General features: G+C 37.0%; 1 protein-coding gene across 3 annotated transcripts; it reads left to right on the top strand.

Moving 5' to 3' along the window:
- Positions 1-339: 339 nt before the first annotated feature.
- On the top strand, positions 340-19,528 carry LOC132121245 (TBC1 domain family member 12-like). 3 transcript variants are annotated; one of them, XM_059530457.1, is made up of 15 exons: positions 340-747; positions 2,237-3,113; positions 3,675-3,786; positions 7,584-7,640; positions 9,901-10,010; positions 13,116-13,198; positions 14,049-14,166; positions 14,312-14,418; positions 14,757-14,837; positions 15,927-16,012; positions 16,101-16,172; positions 16,813-16,941; positions 17,141-17,250; positions 17,474-17,732; positions 18,462-19,528. In XM_059530457.1, the coding sequence occupies exons 1-15, from the start codon at positions 744-746 to the stop codon at positions 18,516-18,518; spliced, it is 2,262 nt and encodes a 753-aa protein (XP_059386440.1). In that variant the 5' UTR covers positions 340-743; the 3' UTR covers positions 18,519-19,528. The 3 variants fall into 3 exon arrangements, with proteins under 3 accessions (XP_059386440.1, XP_059386442.1, XP_059386441.1); XM_059530459.1 differs by having other exon boundaries at positions 340-758; XM_059530458.1 differs by lacking the exon at positions 7,584-7,640.
- Positions 19,529-20,901: the final 1,373 nt, after the last annotated feature.

Raw genomic sequence — 20,901 nt, 5'->3', positions numbered from 1 at the left:
TTTTAGCTTTTACAAGTTTGCTTTTTGCATAAACAGTGTACAGTAAGTTTTTCCTATATATAATTTTATAAAAAATACATTTTGATGCATTAACTTTTTTTGTGGTAAATGAAAAATTACTAGTTTCGGCCAGATGTATTTGTATGTGAATTTAAAGTTGTGCAGCATAATTTAATCTGAGATTAACAAATAATTTTGTAGTTGTGCAATGTGCAATCATTTTATGTGTCTGTACAGTACATTATATGTGCAGCCTGCGTCATCTAAATGCATGTTGTTGAATATGTCCAGCAGGGGGCGCGTGGACTCTCCTGTTATTAAATCGCCGAATGACGTCACTGGAATTTCAAGATGGCCTCGGATCACGGTCAGGATATGGTGATCATCCGCCGGTCTGAGACGGGAAAGCTTTGATGTTTTAAAGGGCATGTCTGTTAAAACATGACGATGAAAACATAACGATATTCGCGTACCATTAATATTTACTCTGTCAATATGTTGGAGGACGATCTGAATGTGTGTCAGGGGGAAAGACGAGCGGAGTGACGTTACAACAGTGAACCACAGCAGCGCCTCGGCTGTCAAACCACAAGAGGATTTTGAATGAGATGGAAAAGACTGAGGATATGCCTGAACATATATTTTCCTTCATATGAGAGATAGAATCATTCTTCACTGGATAGTTTAAAAGAGGAGTACAGTAGAGGTCATTTGTGCTGCTCTCAGGAATTGGGCTGCGGCCGATGGGTATGTTACAGGTACTTGTTGTTATATTATAATGCGTTTTGACAGTGCCAGTGTATAATATATGTCTTAAACTTTGAGCTGTCTACTAAGACAGCATTTATAGGTTTCTTACACGCGTTGAATGTTCTGAGTTGTATTTTCATCCAGACGCGCCTGTCATTTCATGCCTCAAAATGCTGAATCAAACGTTCAGAACTTGATGATGCTCATTTCATCTAAACTGAATCGAATGTTCGATTCAAACCCTACAATTGATTATGTGATTAAAACGTGATTATGACGCCCAAAAATACTTAATCGAATGTTTGATAATGTTCCCAAAGCGAGTATGATGCCAAAAAAGTAAATGGAATATTCTAAAAGTTATGATTTAAAAAAAGCAACAACCCTCAGTGAACATTCGAGTCCATTGATGCCCTAAAATAATGAATTGAAAGCTTGGATGTAATGTTCAGTCACACCTTAAATTACTAAACCGGGCATTCTAAAAAAAATATCATAATGTTTAACAAAGCTGAATTCAATGTTCTAATAAAAAAAATGCTGATATGGTGTTCCATGAAATCTGAATTGGACATACCAATTCAGTGTTTGAATAAATGCAACAAAATGTTGAATTATATTTTCCAAATTTAATTCTTGATGCTCAGCTAGACTGCGTAATCAGAAGTTCATCTCAAACGTTACAAACATGATTATGATGCGTTCGAGTACAATAATGGCCAAAGTACTGAATCGAATACTCGCATATTGAACGCTTTATCATCCCAAAGTACTGAAGTGAACTTTCTGAAAGTATGCATGTTGTTCAAAAAAGCTGAATCAGATGTTCCAATTCAGTGTTCCAGATAGAATTATGATGTATCAGAGTACCGAGTTGAACCTTTCATGCTTAATTCTGACGCTCATCTAAACTGAATTGAATGTTTGAATCAGAGTACTGAATACTGAATAGTATGAAGTTAAAAAAAACTCAACTGAATATTAGAGTTCAACAGTGACTAAAAATGCTTAATCAAGTAATCAGATGGGATGTTCTATCATCCAAAATACTACACCGAACATTTTAAATGTGATTATGCAATTCAGCAAAGCTAATTTTTAAAATGAAACATTCCAAACTCTATCATGATGTTCAAAAAAATCCGAATTTGATGTTCTAATTTAACATTCCAAATGGAACTAATGATTCAACAAATTATAAAATATTTCAGACATTCCAAAGTTCAAAAACTCTGAACTGAACAAGTCCAATGATGCTTAACATAATGAATCAATGCTTGAATGGAAGGCTCTGTCATGCCCCAAAATCCTGACTCAAATGTCCCAAAACATCTATGATCTTTAATGCCTAAAATAATGAATCAAACATTCCAAATGATGATCCAAAACACTGAATCGAATGTTTTAAACATGTTTGTCATGCCCTAAAGTGTTGTCTTCTACAGTAGGTACTGTAGCAATATATTTCACTGTGATTTATTTTTAGGTTATCCTCCCAGTGGGGTCCAGAAGAGCAGTGTCATCTCCGAGCATTGTGGGCATTCTGTAGTATCACCTGTGAAGCTGATGGTGGAGTCATCTTCCTCTGGAGGCAGGGGTGCTGAGGCAGGCATACCACCTCCACGCATCGCAGATGTTATAGACAGGCAGGAGAACATAATGCAAGGCATGTTCTCCAATACTGGAACATCACAGGGAGAGAAAAGCCTACTGCAGAGCAGCCAGGATCACAAGGTGCCAGAGTCATGTGATAAGACCAGTACCCAGCCATGTGGCACTAAACTCCCAAATGGACATGGAGGCCACAGTGCACATAAAGTGACTGAGTGGGATGATTCTAACTCCTCTCATCCTGCAGGAAGCTACTTGAATTCAGAGGGTGATCATGTGATTGCAAATGGAGAGCTCTCAGCGGGCTCCAGAGGTGGAGCTTTAGATGCTATTTCATCTGTGCAAGCACCTCGAGATGTAGCTGTAGACAAAACCACCAGCTCGGATGACTGTGTAAATGTCCAAAGTTCAGTGTTTAATGATACCAGACGTTGTTCTGAAGGCGACCCGTCTTTGGATAGGAACTCTTCAGCCAGACCGTCAGCTCCGAAACACTCTCTCAGGACGTTTTCCTCTAGCACTTTCCTCAACACTGACTCTGCTCCTCTCAGTCTGGATAACGACAAAACCTCTTCCACATCAGATAGACCCGAGGACTCAACCTTCACGGACGTGAGTCTGAAACCCAGGAACACTTATGAGATCAGTCGACGTCAGAGCGCTCCAGACAACATCCCTGGTGTGTTGAGTGTTGCTGTCGCAGATCTGACTCTCAGTCAGAGGAAACACGGCATTTCAGACACCCTTAACAGGTATTATCATGCTATACAAATTTAGCTTTATATACTGTAAAATATTGCTTTAGCTAAACATGACATCCACAGTTCACATCTCCTCAAGAAACACATCTCGTGTATCAACGCGTAAACAGGTTTTGACAGAGATTCTGTCTCCTTACGGTAACTGAGCTGACTGGAATTTCCTCATATTTGACAATGCTTGTTAGTTACAGCTCAGTCGCAAATCTGATCTCAGCCTTAACAGCTGTGTTTCTAGCAACACCTGCAAAAGGAACATTTCTCCAAATTTCATGCTTCATGGTTTTCATAATTCTTTGGGAGTCTGTTTGTGCTTTATCTCAGTTCACAGGCTGTATTGGCGTTCAGGTAGGGGTGCACGGTATATATCGGCTGATGATTCATGTGCATTTCATCAGTAAAGCCGGTTCTCTAATCAGTTGTAAATTCTGCACATTATTATCTTCATGCTTTTAAGCCAAAAGAACTGGCTTGTGCACTTGCAGTTATTTTTGTGCATTGTCAGTGCTGTGTTTCAAGGTTTTGACAGATGCTCTGTGATGATATCTTTGGCAGAAGTCTGTTCTCCAGAAAGCAGAAGGAGGCCCAGAGTGCACCAGGATGGAAACTGTTTGGAAAGGTCCCACTGAGAGAGAGTCCCCCCAAAGACTCCAAAACCATTCAGCAGGTCTGTTCACACCTGATTCAGATTGAGAATATCTATAAAACGGTTTTATCAGTGTTTTAAATAGCTGTTTGTTTTAATCTTTCCTCTTTTTCGCTTTTGTGAGCATGAAATCAAAATTTACCCTCTTGATAATTTTGCAATTACATGAAAATATCTTACATTTATATTAAATTCATTTAGCTGATATTTACAGTGCTTTTTTTGTAGGACTTAAGTAGGACTTTTTATATCATTTCATAATTCTATTTTCTTTAAAAAAAATTGTGAATAACGTGTACTGCTGGAAATGCCATTAAAAATGTATTTAAATACATTTGTAATTACCGTGATGATAAAGTTGCAATTTAGTTCATTTATTAAAATAACTTTTAAACATAATATTGAATAACACACTACAGTTAAATGTATAGCATGTTAGTCAACACATCAAGAGAAAAGACTATTAAAACAATGACTTACAATGTACTTCAAAGTATACTAGTATACTTAAGTGTGTTCAGAACAATCTAAATAGGAAAGTGTATTGTCTTTCATTACGCTTAAGTGCCCTTTTATTTAAATAATATGCTCATTTAATACAATTAAACACACTAGTTTTTCATAAGGACTGTCATATATTAATATGAACAATATTTAACTGGAAATAATGTATCAAATGGAATTTGGTCCAAAAAGAACGATTCAAATCAAACCACCTACTGAAGAAAACACATCTTCACCTAAGTGGAGAATTTACCATCAAAAGTTTATCTTGCTTATTTTTAGAAGTGTATAGAATTTAGTTTTTTTTTGTCTCCAAAAACTCCACTGGGTGGAGAAGCTGATAAATAATTGAATTTTCATTGAGAAACATATATTTTATTTATTTATAAAACATATTTTTTTGTAATACATGTGTCTTTAAGAAAAAAAAAAGTTTCAACGGTAAGAAATAAAACAATAATAATAATAGGTCACTGTGCAAAATAGTAGTAGTAGCCCTTTATTGTCACTAGTCACAAGTACCAACGAAATTAGCCTTCATCCTGTCCATACATACTCATACACAGCATACACACAATATGACAAGGGGTAGACAGGACAGCAAGAATACAGAATAACATGAGAAAAACAACAACACCCAGACTATGCTCTTTTGGGAGTACAGTGTGAGAACAGGAAAAACACCAAAAATAGTATGAAGACATAAGTAAAAAATGTTCATACATAAACATATACAACATAATAAAAATAACAAACTAAATAAAAAAACACTAGATAGGTGAGCTGAGAAATCTGTGAGAATAGATAGGTTTGTAGACTGGTAAATTTTCTAAATTCATCCCCATTTGAAATTTGTTTTGGGGAAAGTTAGTTTGGACTCTGGAAGAACCCAGTTAAACAGTTCTGCTTTTGGTTCTGTCTAAACAGAAACAGTTCAGTTCATCTCACCAGTCCCCTTTATACAAGTTTCACTTCTGTGGTTTAGGCAAACTACATGACAGTACCTTTAAGTTCTCTAAGAGACTGTGTCGGTCTGTGTACTGAGGCCTAGTCTTCTGTTTGGGAGGCAGCTAGAGTAGGACCTGGGCTGGATCGAGCTCGGCTGCAGTGTGTGGAGTCCAGCTGGCTTCACTTTCATTCAGGATATCAGTCTGTCTGTGTTTTTAGGAGAAAGCCAGAGAAGGTCATTGACAGGTTAGCACGTGTTTTAGGGAGTACAAACGCACATATCCAATGTGTGTATTTTGTGTTTTTCTTTAATGCACGGCCTCACGCTATCTCTGCCCCGCTTATCTTCTGTCACGCACACACGGTTCTCTACATGTTCTCATAGATCACTAACAGACAAACTATGGAGCTAGACGAGTCTCAAAAAAGATAAATGCACACACTACATTCACATATGCACACACAAGATTCATACATGCACACACATGATTCATAAATACACACACAGGATACACAAATGCGCACAAAATTTACAAATGCACACACAAAATGTAAAAAGCACAGAAGATTCACAAATGCATACAAAATTCACAAATGCACACAAAATTCATGAATACACACACAATTCAGAAATGCAAACAACATTTACAAATGCACTCAAGATTTAGAAATGCACAGGACAAGATTCAGGAATGTATTTCTGATGCACACACAAATATACCTTGATTTACAAACTGCTTGCGGTCTGTGAACTTCACTGCATTTGTGTGTGAATTTTGAGACTCCCCTGACTTGGCTCGACACACAAATGCATTTTTTTAAACGGGAAATGATCAGCAACCAATCAGATATCTCCCTTGTTTTAGCCAATCACAAGAACGCACCCCACGCGGGGGATTGTTTACTTCTAAGCCAATCACATGAACGCGTTCACACAGCGTGATATGCCTGTGTCGCGAGCGCGAGCTAGCGCGGTGGAGTTCTGTCTTTCTGTTCGTTGAGACCTCAACATGGCTTCTGGCAACACAGGGGAGCGGTATAACTTAAAGCGTTTAGCTAGTTATCTCCTTGTTGTGAGATGTTGTTTAATTGTTAATGTTAACCGGTTTAATTGTGCAACTATCAACATAAGCTAACGAGCTGGCTAGGGTCAGGCTAGTATCTTTCCATAAAGTTGACATTCTTGTGAATTAAGAGACTGTTTGACAGGGTCTGTCGCCCCAATCCGAGGTAGCAGCTCGGGCTTTTGTGCAGGTATTGGCCCCAATTTTGTGTTGTAACGTTAACTTATGTGAAACAGGTGTTTCGAATTCTGACTCCCCTCGCGTGCACGCGCATGGCGTCATACAATGGCGCCAGTTGCGAAAACAGACAGTCGTAAGTAATACATGTTGATAGTTGCACAATTAAACCGGTTAACATTAACAATTAAACAACATCTCACAACAAGGAGATAACTAGCTAAACGCTTTAAGTTATACCGCTCCCCTGTGTTGCCAGAAGCCATGTTGAGGTCTCAACGAACAGAAAGACAGAACTCCACTGCGCTAGCTCGCGCTCGCGACACAGGCATATCGCGCTGTGTGAACGCGTTCATGTGATTGGCTTAGAAGTAAACAATCCCCCGCGTGGGGCGTGTTCTTGTGATTGGCTAAAACAAGGGAGATATCTGATTGGTTGCTGATCATTTCCCGTTTAAAAAAATGCATTTGTGTGTCGAGCCAAGTCAGGGGAGTCTCAAAATTCACACACAAATGCAGTGAAGTTCACAGACCGCAAGCAGTTTGTAAATCAAGGTATATTTGTGTGTCCATCAGAAATACATTTCTGAATCTTGTCCTGTGCATTTCTAAATCTTGAGTGCATTTGTAAATGTTGTTTGCATTTCTGAATTGTGTGTGTATTCATGAATTTTGTGTGCATTTCTGAATTTTGTATGCATTTGTGAATCTTCGGTGCTTTTTACATTTTGTTGTGCATTTGTGAATTTTGTGCACATTTGTGTATCCTGTGTGTGTATTTATGAATCATATGTGTGCATGTATGAATCTTGTGTGTGCATATGTGAATGTAGTGTGTGCATTTATCTTTTTTGAGACTCCTTTAGCTCCATAACAAACTCCTCATTTCCTTCTGTAAGTAAGAAAAAAAAAGAGATCCAGTCAGAATAAACCCCATGCAGTAAACGGCAAATCTTGCTGTCACGACTTATCCACCACTAAATCACGTCAGCATAAATTCCACAAGCACTTTTACCAATGAAACCAGTCAAGTCAGCACAGTTTTGAAGGCCAGGCCATTATTCCTTATCCCCAGGATCTGGTTTATGTACTTTATTTCTCTCTTTTTGCTCTCTCTGTCTTCAGGAAAGTAACCCAGGCAATCTCACATCTGTATCTACACCCAATCTCTTAAGTTCGGGGGTATGATGTTTGGTTACTAAATGAGCTCTCCTTCATGTCTGTTCTGTGCTCAGAGCCGTACGCCTTCACTTCCCATCGGTCATTTCAACCACTCTCACGTCACGTGACATGCCTGCTTGACTAGTGCTGTAACATTTGCTCTGTTGAAAAGATAGTGAAATGATTTACTCATCCTTATGTAGGGGTGTGCGATATTGACAAAAAATAACATCACAATATTTCCTGGGATTGTATCGATAGCGATAAAGCTGAGTGTGTTGCGCTGGTACATTAAGGACTGCGGTTGACTCCTAAAGTTTTTGACATTCTTCATATTCTGTGCCGTGATCAGTTCACAGCAGTGAGAGAAATTAATCTTGTCCAATAAATTTAAATGGATCTGTACCCTTTATGGGCATTTTTACCTTTATAAAGCCTTTTTTTCTAAAAGTGTGCATTATCTTTTGCGTCAGATCCTTACATTTAATCAATAAAGTAAAATACAATAATACGACATTTTGGTTGTTACAGTGTCAACAAAATACATTTTTGCAATGCAGAGGAAACATAGAAGCTATTTACACACTGTTTAATGCAGCTCAAAGGGACATAAATTGTAAATTGTTAAAACAACAATTACGATATTATCGTAGACGACACATATCGCACACCCCTAACCTTATGTGGTTTCAAACCTGTATGTTCTTCCTGTCAAATGCAAAATAAGATATTTGGAAGAATGTTCATGCTGCACTTTTCCATATAATTAAATACTCCATATTCCATATAAATATTCCAATCTCCTGTCAGTGGATTCAATATGACTTGTGTGCTCTAATATGTGTCTTGTGAAGTGGTAAAATAGTTTTGTGTTGGGAAAAGACTTAAATTTAAGTACATCTTTCATGTAGCTCTTAAATTGAATTTGCACTTCTGCAAAGTTGAAGTTTTGTAATTCGTGACAAGTTTCATTGAACTAACGAGGAACAGTATATTTACAGAATTTATTAATATAAATGAATAATTTCTACATATACCCAAACATTTGTAACATTTTAAGTTAGATAATGTTTTATGGACAAACATGAATTAACAATTAACAACATTTAACATTTATTGTATACAGTTAAATATAAAAAGTATAAAGTGACAGCATTCACTGAATATATTATTTATAAATGAATATATTGTTTATAATATGGAAATACGTAAATAATTATTTTAAAAATGTTGTTTATAATTAGTAAGAAGTAAAATAATTGAACCAGATTGTAAAGTGTAGTCTCTTTAACCTACTGTAAGACATTGTAGATTCTGCAGTTTTTCTACTGTCAAGACTTTGGAGAAAATGCAAGTTATGATAGCAGCAGTAAGAATTAGTCAAATTAGATAAATGTCTTTTTGTTTTTTAAAGGAAAATGTTAAGAAAAAATAGTGAATAGTGAATATATTTTGCTAATTTTCCTTTTTTTTTTTTTTAAAGAAAACATAGTAAAGAAATTGTAACATTTAATGAAAATATTATTGTTTTTGGGTGGGGGAAAATGATCTTTTTGTATAAAAAAAAAATCTAAAGAAATATATTTTTGGGGGAACCTTAATATTTTATGAAAACATTTTAATCAATATATTTTGCTAAAAATAATCTTAAAAATTGATAACCGGACCAGTAGAGAAAAAACTAAACTTTTATCCCTAAATCTGGTATGCAAATATGAATCCTCAATGGCCAAACTTCTAATATCAGTCAGCTAAACTGCATGAGAAACACCAGTTGATCTTTTGTTCTCTCCTCTCTGTCTAGTTCCTTTCATTTCACCTTCATTTCTTAGAACAGGGTCCCCATTCACAATATGTCCATTGACATCTGTAGGAGCTTCTGCAACAGATGAAGAAGAGTCTTTGTGCTGCTGTTCAGTCTGTAATAATAAATGTGGTTGAGCTTGTGCTGTAGATGGCACATTAAGAGGAACCGTACCAGCCAAACTGACGGTTCACGGGGAAAACCGCTCTGCAGCTAGATGTGGTTTTTACACAACTCCTGAGAACAGCACGAGGGTTTGAAACGTTCAGGTGTCCTCACACTTCCTCATATGAACAAGCATGCTGTAAACATCACACGCAGTGCCCCATGCGTTTCACACCAGCCTCAGCATGCCCTGATCTTCACACGCCTGCCAGCTGCCTCCATATTCTCATGTTCAACTCTCACAAGCAGCACATTCAGACCAGTCAACAGTGGACGCACACATCTGAATCTGACCTGTTGGTCTTCTCACAGGAGTACGAGGCCAGGGTGTCTAAATCGGACCAGATCGCTCAGGGCCGACGGAAGAACCTGGAATTCGAGCCCCTCTCCACCACGGCGCTCATATTAGAGGACCGTCCCGCGTGAGTATCTCCATCAAACTCTTAACTAACCAGGGACAGCACAAGATAAAAGCTACTTCTTCAGTGTTACCCAGCTGCAGTTTGAAAATAAAATAAAGAATACGGAAATATTTTTTAGCCGTACATATATATTTTTTTAAATCTACACATTATTCATGTTTCAAAGCAGCTTTACAGAAAATCATGATGTCAGTGTTTTTGAAATATATATTCGTGCCTTTATAGTTGCGTTATGCAGATTAGAGATGGATGATAATGTAATTAATATATTTATATAATCACATAGCTGGGATCTGCTATATAGTACAATATTGGTTTACTCTAAATATGCAGATAAAGATAGATGTGCAATATGACAAATTTACATCTTTCAGTCATAATATAGTTTGCGTTTTGTGATGATATAAACAAGCTGTGACTAAAAAAATGTTAACTAAACAGGTACAGTACAATATAAAGCTATTTCTTTGATGTTAAGAGATTTTTTTTGTCCTAATCAGCTGTAGTTTGTAAAACAATAAAATACAAAAATGTAAAATATTTTATGCCCACAATATAGCACTTTATTACATATATACATATTGTTTTAATTATTTATTTATTTTTTCACATTGATCTTAAAAGTCTTCAAATGCATATCTATTAATGTTTGGATAACTTCATATATTTTTGTGCGGAGCTCTAACATTTGTTAAAAAAAATATCCTAGATTTTATTGTGGAATAGAAAATGCTCAATATAGTTTAGTTTGCAGTCTGTAGCACAAACGATACATTGTCAAGTCAATTTTAGTTGTATAGCACTTTTCACAATTTGTTTCATAGCAGCTTTACAAAAAAATCATGAAGTTATATGTCTTTATTAGTGCTGTCAACGTTAACGCGTTAACGCATGCGATTAATTTTTGTCTGGTTTAACGTGTCAAAATATTTAACGCAATTAATGCAGCATCGGTATTTTCTGCCATCCGTTGGCTAGCTTTACATTATATGATCACGCTCTTATTCATTTAAATGCTTTTAAACATTTCAAGCACGGCAAGACAAAAGAGAATGCGCTGTCTGTGAATGCCCTTATGTGACACATACACACGTACACACACACACACACACACACACACACAATGCATAGACAGGGCGCCAGAATCCAGTTCTCTTAAGTGCTTGAACTAACAATAAACATCCCAAAGTGCCTGTTTTGTCGATTATCCTCATAAGAGCAATCTTAAATGATTTATATAAAGTCTAAAATGAACAAAAAGAGTTGTGAGAGAATGAGGCGAGATCCATAGACAGTATATAAACGGTGAGATCCGCGTGTCTGTCTGCTCTTAAAGGGACAGCAGCCAATAAAGCTTCCTGTCAGTAAAGTTAAAGAACAAAGGGAACAGAGAAAATGACTCGCTGCTCTTGACTAAATAACTTTTGTAGCTTTAATAAGGATTAACTATTTAATTTATAGTTTATGCAGTGCAGACTGCATATAACTTTGATAACTTTATTAAATTTCTGTTTATTTCCTAACTGTTAAGACAGGAAGGGCAGGAGTAAACATGACATTTATTATGTTAGCATTGTTTTAAGTTTACTTAAATTAAAAACTGTTATATTTTTGAAGCCTAATAATAAATGTAAAAAAAAAAAAAAATCAGTAGCTGTATTAATATCAGTAATACTGGCCTTCATTCATAAAAAGATGCCATTTAAACAAGTATTTAAAATATACTGTCTTTATGTTGTTTCTACATTAATATGATTAACTGTGAAATTATTACATTAAAAAATATATTAAAAACGTACAAAAACATTTCTTTTTTTTATTGCGATTAATTGATATTAATCACAGAAAAAATGTGTGATTAATCTAGTTAAAGTTTTTAATCGATTGACAGCACTAGTCTTTATATATTCAAATCTTATATTACTTATAGCTGACAATATACATTGCATTGTGCAACAATATAAACAATCAACCAGTGGAATTTTGCTGGATATTACTTTATGTGAGTATACTTTGTGAGAGTATGTGAATAAAGTTGGATATAGAGCTGTTTATATTTACGATCATTTAAACAATCACGCAACTGAGATGTGCTATGTTTATATCTCTTTACATGAGTCTACAAACAGGGTAAAGTTGGATATTAATTTGTTCTGCATCAGATTCTGAGGATTATGAAGCCTGTAAGGTTGTGTTCAATTTATATGTTAAGCCTAATTACCATTTAGTGATTAGCTGTCACAGGTTAATGCTGCTTAGAAATGACAGGGCTAAAACTGCGATCATATCGTCCATCACAAAGCAGTTTAGATGAGTTAACTGAAAGTCATGGCATAATACTTACACACACAGTAACACACTGTTACAGGGTGCATTATATATTTAGTCCCCTCGTGTGCAACCCAAAGGCAAGTGTGGCAATAAATGAAAAACTCCATTTGATTTTGGATAATGAAGACTGAAAGACTACTTTCTCCTCAGCTATTCAGTCCAAATACCACTTTTTTGTCACATCACCTCAGCACAAATTCTTGGGAGCATGATCCAGAAAGTTTTGAAACAATTTACATAAAGACATACAGACTGATACAGTTGCAATATACACATACATATACACTCAGTACACACAGTGTACTATTAGACATATTTACAGTTAGCAATTCAGATTATACACAGTATGTACACATTCTGCATTATGTAGACATAGATTTGTGAAGGTGCAACAGATGATGTCTGTAATGTAGAAGAAATGTTTGTAGGATGAAGTTGTGGGAGTCTTTGAGGTGCTTCCAGGAGAGTGCAGGTATAGAGGCATTGACCTGCGATACATATATCCTCACAAACCTTCAGAGGCTCATCTTTCCCAAACAAAGGCCTATAGATAAGACTTAGCACAGACTGGGTTGTATTTCGCCACGCAAGTCTCTTTAGTCCTCGAGTCCTTATTAAGAATAAATGAGCAGTGAAATATGAGATAAACCAGCGATGAGGCCTTTTCCAGAAACTTCTCAGTGTATTCGTCAGGTGTTTCTGAAACATGTCAGTGCTACAAGGCTGTGCATTTGAGACATTTAATTGTCTGAAATCATTGGCTTCCTTCCTCAGGAACCTCCCGGCTAAATCAGAGGAGGAAGCACAGCGCCACCGTCAGGAGTACGATGAAATGGTGGCAGAGGCCAAGAAAAGAGGTGCTTTTAAAATGTTTTTTTTTTTTTTTTTTTTTGTAAATAAAATGGAATTGACAAAAAATATTATTTCAGTCTTTCCACTTCAGAAATTCATGTTTAATTTAATGTTACACACTGAAGATAGCCTGTGTGCAAAATAAAATACAAAATAAATCTGAATTTCAAGTACAAATAGCTACATTTTAAGTAATTTAAAAAGATTTACACATGAGACGAGAGAGATTGTGTAAATAACCTTGTTGAACTGCATTCAAATTGTAAAAAAAAAAAAAAGTTAATTCTAGTAAATTCTACACCGTTTTTTTTTAAGTGTACCAGGTTTTTTATTGTGTTCAATATATGGCTCATTAAACCTGTCAAGAACATGCCTGGGTCATATTTTGTTCCAAAATCACATGTCTTTATGTACTGTAAATAAGGAGCATCACGGGTAATTTATATCAGAAAACGTAACAGATTTTGCAGTACAACAGTGCCAAGTTTCAGAAGCAAGATTGAAAAGTTCTTCTCATTACCATAATGCGAAAAAGAAGAAGAAAATATATTGCTTACTTATTCAAATAAGTACATTTGAATTATTTGAATTAGAACTTTATTTACCTAAATACAGTAAAAATGACCATAATGGGAATTTAAACCTTAAAAAAAAGGGGGGGGGTTTTGAGGAAATATGATTAACTATCATAAAAAATATGCACAATAGCCTTTATTTATTTATAGCATCCCAGATGTGTTTTTGAGAGATTCACCCAAACAAAAGTGACGTCTTTCCCTTTTTAACACCAAAGAGGTCATTAAATGAATGATGTTTCTGGCACACTCAACTTTAATATATGCCTGTTGTTCTCAGAGCTGAAGGAGGCTCAGAAGAAGAAAAGGCAGATGAAGGAAAGATTTAAACAGGAGGAAAGCATCGCTAACGCCATGCTGGTTTGGAACAACGAAATCCTTCCCAACTGGGAGAGCATGTGAGACATCATCACACGTTATTTCTGATGCTAAAACTAGAGCTGCATATCGTTTGTTCCTGATAGGAAGTTGCTATAAATGTTCTTAACGTCCGACGTGATGTACGTTTTCTTGCACTGCTGTCTGCCGCGCGTGTCTCTTCAGGCGAGGGACGCGGCGTGTGAGGGATCTGTGGTGGCAAGGTCTTCCGCCCAACGTGAGGGGAAAAGTCTGGAGTCTGGCCATTGGGAATGAGCTGAACATAACCTCAGGTTTCTTTCTGTTTTACTCTCTTTCATGTGTCAGTGAAGAGCCAACTTTGAAGATGCGGTTAAGCCTAGGATTAACTAAACCTTTTGGGCAAACATTCTATCTGAAGCGTGTCATTATGACTGTGCCGGTTCGCCTGAGGCGATTTTTAAACCTCCTTTGTAATGAAATTCGGATGAGATCATTTCTGACACTCCCAAAAGAGAATGATTTATGCATTTAGGACCTTCAGAAATGAAAGTCAAACATGCAGACCAGTCTTTTTTTTTTAAGGTTTTATGATTAAAGCTGTGATCTGCTGTCTGAGAATTGTCACCTTTTTTTGTCCCGTTCTTCTCAGATTTGTATGAGATCTTTCTGTCGCGGGCCAAGGAGCGCTGGAAGAGCTTCAGAGAGACAGGAAGTGAGATGGAGTCAGATGGTATGTCTGTCATCATTTGGACTTGCCAGTCATTTGATTCAATTCACAATTCAATCTGAATGATTTGTTAGCAAAACAGTCTTAATTCCTTCTCTCCAATACTTGTTAAAACACAGTACACGTTTATTCTGTGCTTTCTCATCACTTTTTGTGTGAAATCATATTTATTTTGTCCATCAAAAGTGTGCTGTCACTTTAATCGAGCGTGAGCAGCACAGCAAAAACAGACTCCGTGCCAAAACCATCACTCGTTTAGGATGTTCAGAGTTTAACATGCACTTTCAGCTTTTCAACTTGGCAGATTGCTTACATTCACATACAGCTACATTGCACACAATATTCAAAATGGCATAGTAGGGGCATTTTAATCAGTTGATTCATTCTGAACGATTCATCAGTGAATCAGTCTGATTTCAAATGTGTTTCAAGTAATCAAGTAATCAAATCTTGACAACATCTTAATTGGTTCAATTAAGCAGTCGAGCGGATTCAGTCTGAATGATTCACTAGTGAATCAGTCCAAAACAATCCACTATGCCAGTAATTGCAAACGGACAGAATTTGATTCAGTGAATCAGTTGTACCAATGCTCACACTCGCTCACGTGGAAGTTCGTTGGTTAGGAAGTGCAATGCTGGTGTGTTTGTGTGTCTCCTTCCTCTTCATTTTATTGATCTGGTGGTTATTTCCCCCCGTCTCGCTAATCGCATGTTAATTCTTGTCGTTGGTTTTCCAGTACGCCTTCCAGCTTGTGTGTACTTCATAAAGTGCTGTTTTATTAGCCTTAGCGCTTTGTTCTTTGATGTGTCTCAATAAATCTGTTAATAAAGCTGAACACACACACATCCTGCCGCTCACATCTGGCCCTCATCACAACACTCCGGCAGTACACTCGAGCGGAGACTAACACACACACTGCCACTCATATACTGTAGAGTATCACTCCACCTTACAGATGTAGATATAGGAGCAGTAGATCTGCTGAAATCTGCAAGTACATGATATTCTGCTGAAATCAGAGAAATGTGAAGGAAGTTTATTAGGCATGTATTTGAGCAGATCCTCATGTCTAAATTGTGCGTGTCGTAGGGGACAGTGCCGACCGTGAGTCCAGTCTGGATCTGATCAAACTGGACATCTCACGCACATTTCCGCCGCTCTTCATCTTCCAGAAGGTGCTGTTCAAACTCTTCCTCTCACTGTTACAGTATCATTATAACTGTAGATATGATTCATGACTAACGCTGGTCTCTCTCGTGTTAGGGTGGGCCGTACCACGATCTCCTGCACAGCGTTCTGGGCGCTTACACCTGCTACAGACCTGACGTGGGATATGTGAGTGAATATTATTATTTCTCATCTGCATATAAAATCATCTCTTTAACTCAATTGTATGTGTTAGCAATGGTAAAAATATTCAAACTACTGTAAAAATGGACAGGATAGCTGGATTTAAGCATGATTATCTTACAAGCATTTGGGGTTGGTAAGATTTTAGTTTTTGTTTTTTTGAGAGAAGTCACCGTACTTATGCTCATCAAGGCTGCTTTTTTTTTTCTTTTGCGAAATATTTTTACAATACAAGAACTGTTTTCTATTGTGATATGTTTTCAAATGTGATTTATTCCTGTGTTCAAAGCTGAATTTTCAGCATCATTCCTCCAGTCCTTCAGAAATCATTCTGATGTTTGCTGCTGAAAGCAGTTGTGCTGCATCATATTTAAGATTCTTTGATTTAATACACAGTTCAGATGAACAGCATTTATTTGAAACAGAAATGATTAATAGAAATGCTAAATAAAAGTATTAAAATGACTTCAAACTTTTTGATCGGTAGTGTAAAAAAGCTAAACTGTGAATGTGAGTTAAACAAAGCATCGATGTTTTTACATTTGTGTAATGAAGATCTTCGAGTATGATCCGGCCGTTAGACTATGATGAGAGCGGCTCTGAAATGTCTTTATTTCGCCGGCAGGTTCAGGGAATGTCCTTCATAGCTGCTGTGTTGATTCTCAACCTGGAGGAGGCCGACGCTTTCATCGCCTTCGCCAATCTCCTCAACAGACCCTGTCAGATGGCTTTCTTCAGAGTGGACCACGAGCTGGTACACAACCTTTTATAGACGCTCAGATTATTTACATCATTTTAAAGGAGTGATTCATGTTCAAAGTGTCAAACTCTGTCCACTGTTTTTTTTTTACAGACTTTAAACTGAGGGTCAAGACATAACTCTGCCATGCATCATATTTGCTGAATGAAACCCACTAATATGCTGCGTGTATTGTGTGTCTCTTTCTTATTAGATGCTGAAGTACTTTGGGGCATTTGAGGTGTTTTTTGAGGAAAACCTCCCCAGACTTTGGAATCACTTCAAGAGTTCTAACCTCACGCCTGACCTGTATCTGATAGACTGGTGAGTCTGATGAAGGAAAACACTTTTAATTTGAAATCTGATCAGATGAGGCCAAAAACTGAGCTTGATGTGTAAATGCACATGTTTAAGTAAGCGTATTGACATTTAAATCTAGATTTCGAAGCTGCTTTTCATTCCAAATCTGATTTCTGACTATGAAGACTAAACAGAACACCCGAATGCATTCCTGTCGTTTTCATATGTACAGTTTGTGTATTAACAGGATCTTCACCCTCTACACTAAGTCGCTGCCGCTGGATGTGGCGTGTCGGGTGTGGGACGTGTTCTGCAGAGACGGGGAGGAGTTCCTGTTTCGCACGGGGCTCGGGATCCTGCGGCTCTATGAGGACGTGCTCCTGCAGATGGACTTCATCCACATCGCTCAGTTCCTGACCAGACTCCCGGAGGACACGCCGTCCGAACGCCTCTTCAGCTGCATCGCCAACACTCAGATGATCAGCAGCAACAGGAAGTGGACCCAGGTCAGTTCCTGTCGCAGCGTTTACAGTGATCAGCCTGTGGAGTTTGTTTGTGAGGCAGGAAATGCAGACAGGAAATCAAATGCAAATATACTTCCTGCTACATTTTGTTCCTTTGCATAACTTCTATTAATAGATACCTAGTAAAATGAATCGGTGTTGTGGAAATGGCAGCATTTTCATATTTTCGGCAAACTAAGCCTCTATTATGAGTATAGCAAACTACAGGGAACTTTATTCTTCTACAGTGCATTGTGGTTTGCATGGCGTTCCTTAAAGGAACGGTTCGCCAAAAAAAATGGCCATCCAAAATCTTCATCAGATTCAATAGATTTGGAGAAATGCAGCATTTCATCACATGCTCTCCAGTGGATCCTCTGCAGTGAATGGGTGCCGTCAAAATGAGAGTCCAAACAGCTGATTAAAAACATCACAATGATTGACAAATAATCCACTCCAGTCCATCAATTAATGTCCTGTAAAGTGAAAAGCTGCATGTTTTTAGGAAACAAATCCATCATTAAAGCATTTTAACCTTAAATATGAGTCAATAATAACGCTTCCTCAAGTGGAAAAGGCTTCACAAGTCGAGTGGTGTGGATTATTGTGATATTTTTAACATCTGTTTAGCCTCTCATTCTGATGGCACCCATTCACTGCAGAGCATCCATCGAAGAACTCTTCCTTTAATATATCTTTTCATTATTTCTTTTGTCTCTTTCTTCCTGTCAGGTGTTCAATGCCCTCATAAAGGATAAAGAAATGGAAAAAGCAGCAGCCCTACAGTAAATAACTCCTGAACTCTCACCAGTTTTATATTTCCAGTTGACTTCAACTCTCGATTAGAAGAGGGAATTGTATAAAACAGGCTCAGAGAAATGTAATGAAGAAAAAGCTCAACTCAATACCTGTGTAACCATGTCAGTCTTACTGAAGTTACACATTTGTATGAATTCAAAAATATAAGCCTTTTATGAGAGAATATTCCACCAGCTAAGACATGTACTGTACTAGATACCAGCATCTCAATCTTCCTCCTCATGGAGAGGACTGGTGCATGTGAAGAAATACAGTGCGTACCATGGACTACCATGGAGCATATTCATTCAGAGCCTGTTTAATGCACTTGAGCCTTTATTCATAGAATATCCCGGTTCTGTGATTTTAAATGTGATGTTTTAAGTGGTTTTGTTTTGTAGAACAAGACCTTAATGAAGTGCAATAGAAATTGTCAAAATAAGTCTGATGCAGTTAATAATGCAGGAATAATGCATACGGTGTGTTGAGGTGTTTAAAAGCACTCTGATGCTTCTTGCCTTAGAATTATTGCATTTTTTGCAGTCCTATTGTGCTGCTTTAATCTGTTCTTTTAAAACACTAATACATAGCTTCATTTTTAAACTGAGTCTTATTAATGTCAGTAAGACAGTGAAGAATGCATTTAGAGATTTTTGCATTTTGCTAACTGACATTTGCCAGTTAAAGAATAAGAATGTGTGGTGTATTATTAACATTTGTGTAGTTTGTCTGTCCGATTTTTGACCAGTTATTTGACCAAATACATTGTTTGTCATGCATTTTAACCTAATATCTGTAAATATTGGATCTCAAAACATTTTTCAATTTGGTAATGTTGCAGTTTGATGAAAAATGTAAATTGTGTCATTAATCCTTGGTTTGTTTTCTACAACATTCCTGGTTTTATTGTACAGTTTTCATACTCCAGTGAAGATAAATTGTAAATAGGTGAAATGTTTGACACCACAAAATGTGGAAATAAATCTAAAACTACCATCATAGCTGTTGTTGTTGTTTCTTTTATTTTAATTAATTATGAATTAAAAATATATATTGTGTTATTTTTATAAATACCTTATAGAACTAATAGTTGTCATTTTTAACAATTTAAAGTATTGCACCCTATCAAATAGCAATTTGTAATTCATAGAGATTTAAGGCATCCATTATTTCAGCTGATTTAGAAATTTAAATAAATGACTTGGAGCAACTATCTGAAGGAAAACAGTAATGAAAATCCCATTGCGTGATTTTCTTCCTGCAGTAGACTAAGAGTCTGTTGTAATTTCAGGAGCTGTAGTGTATATTGACCATCGTTTGATTCCAGCATCGTGTTCCTCTTCTACTTCAGAATACTGAAGAAAGCTCAGAACTCCATCTTATTCCCCTCCGTTTAAGAAGGGCTTGCGAAGTAAGAACCACTTTGTTATAGTGTTGTTACACAGTAATAAAGCGTTTTTGTCACTACTCCTCTGTGTTCTTGATTAACATGGTTGAAACGGTTTCCTGAAGGTTTGCTCATTTGATGGACTTGGAGTTCTTCGATGATTTGTACGGTCTCATCACATGGGGTGTAAGTATTTCAACCAGAGCACCTGCTTCATGTCACGTTTCATTCATTAACATGTGAGCGTTTCCTTCTCTCAGGATCTGACGTATCGCGAGAACCTTCTCTGCATCCTCACATCCTTCCACATCCTCTCAGGACAAGGTCAGAGCTCTGGTTTCACAGACATCTCATCCTCACTTATACAAAACCCTGCTGACGCTGCACGCAGGTGAGAGTTATTTAATATGAGAAAGAACATCCCGTCACAACACAAGTGTTCGATGCACAGATCCAGCGTTTATTCATGGGACCCATTCAACAGACTATCAGGGTTTCTTAAGTAACCTTTCCACAAATGAAGGTCTTAAATCAGAGAAGAAAGTCTTCAATTCATGAAAGTGACGTGTGGCCAAGTAGAGTGTCCCATACTCGTAATTTGTGCTCTGCATTTAAATCACACACATGGAGCATAATCATGGCATTGCAAAAAAAATTATTTTCTCGTTTCTACATCTTTAAGATATATTCACTTGAGATGCAAAGTGAAGATATGAAGTGTAGTTTTCTGAGAAACCGAACAAATTGAAGTGAGTCTGTGCTTAAAACAAGTGGGCGATGAAAACTTGTTTTCCTTTTGAATTTAGATGATTTCCGAGCCGATTAGCAGATATCTGTTCTTTTAAACAAACTCACTTCAATTTGATGCATTTCTCTTAAAACATGGCTTCTTACGTCATTTTGCTTCTCAAGTAAATGATTTAAGGCTCTGGAGACATTTGTACATGAAATGACAAATAAGTATTGTCTGAATCATCTGCAGGAGGA

This window comes from Carassius carassius, chromosome 39 (assembly GCF_963082965.1).
Source record: "Carassius carassius chromosome 39, fCarCar2.1, whole genome shotgun sequence".
In the NCBI taxonomy this organism is placed as follows: Eukaryota; Metazoa; Chordata; class Actinopteri; order Cypriniformes; family Cyprinidae; genus Carassius; species Carassius carassius.
Note: the sequence above shows the minus strand (reverse complement) of the source record. Positions and strands in the feature narration are given on the sequence as shown.

Excerpts from the sequence above, each read along its gene's own strand:
- LOC132121245 (XM_059530457.1), top strand. Across the intron at positions 3,114-3,674 it reads ATTTCAGACACCCTTAACAG|AAGTCTGTTCTCCAGAAAGC; the intron begins GTATTATCATGC and ends TATCTTTGGCAG. Across the intron at positions 16,013-16,100 it reads CGCTCTTCATCTTCCAGAAG|GGTGGGCCGTACCACGATCT; the intron begins GTGCTGTTCAAA and ends CTCTCGTGTTAG.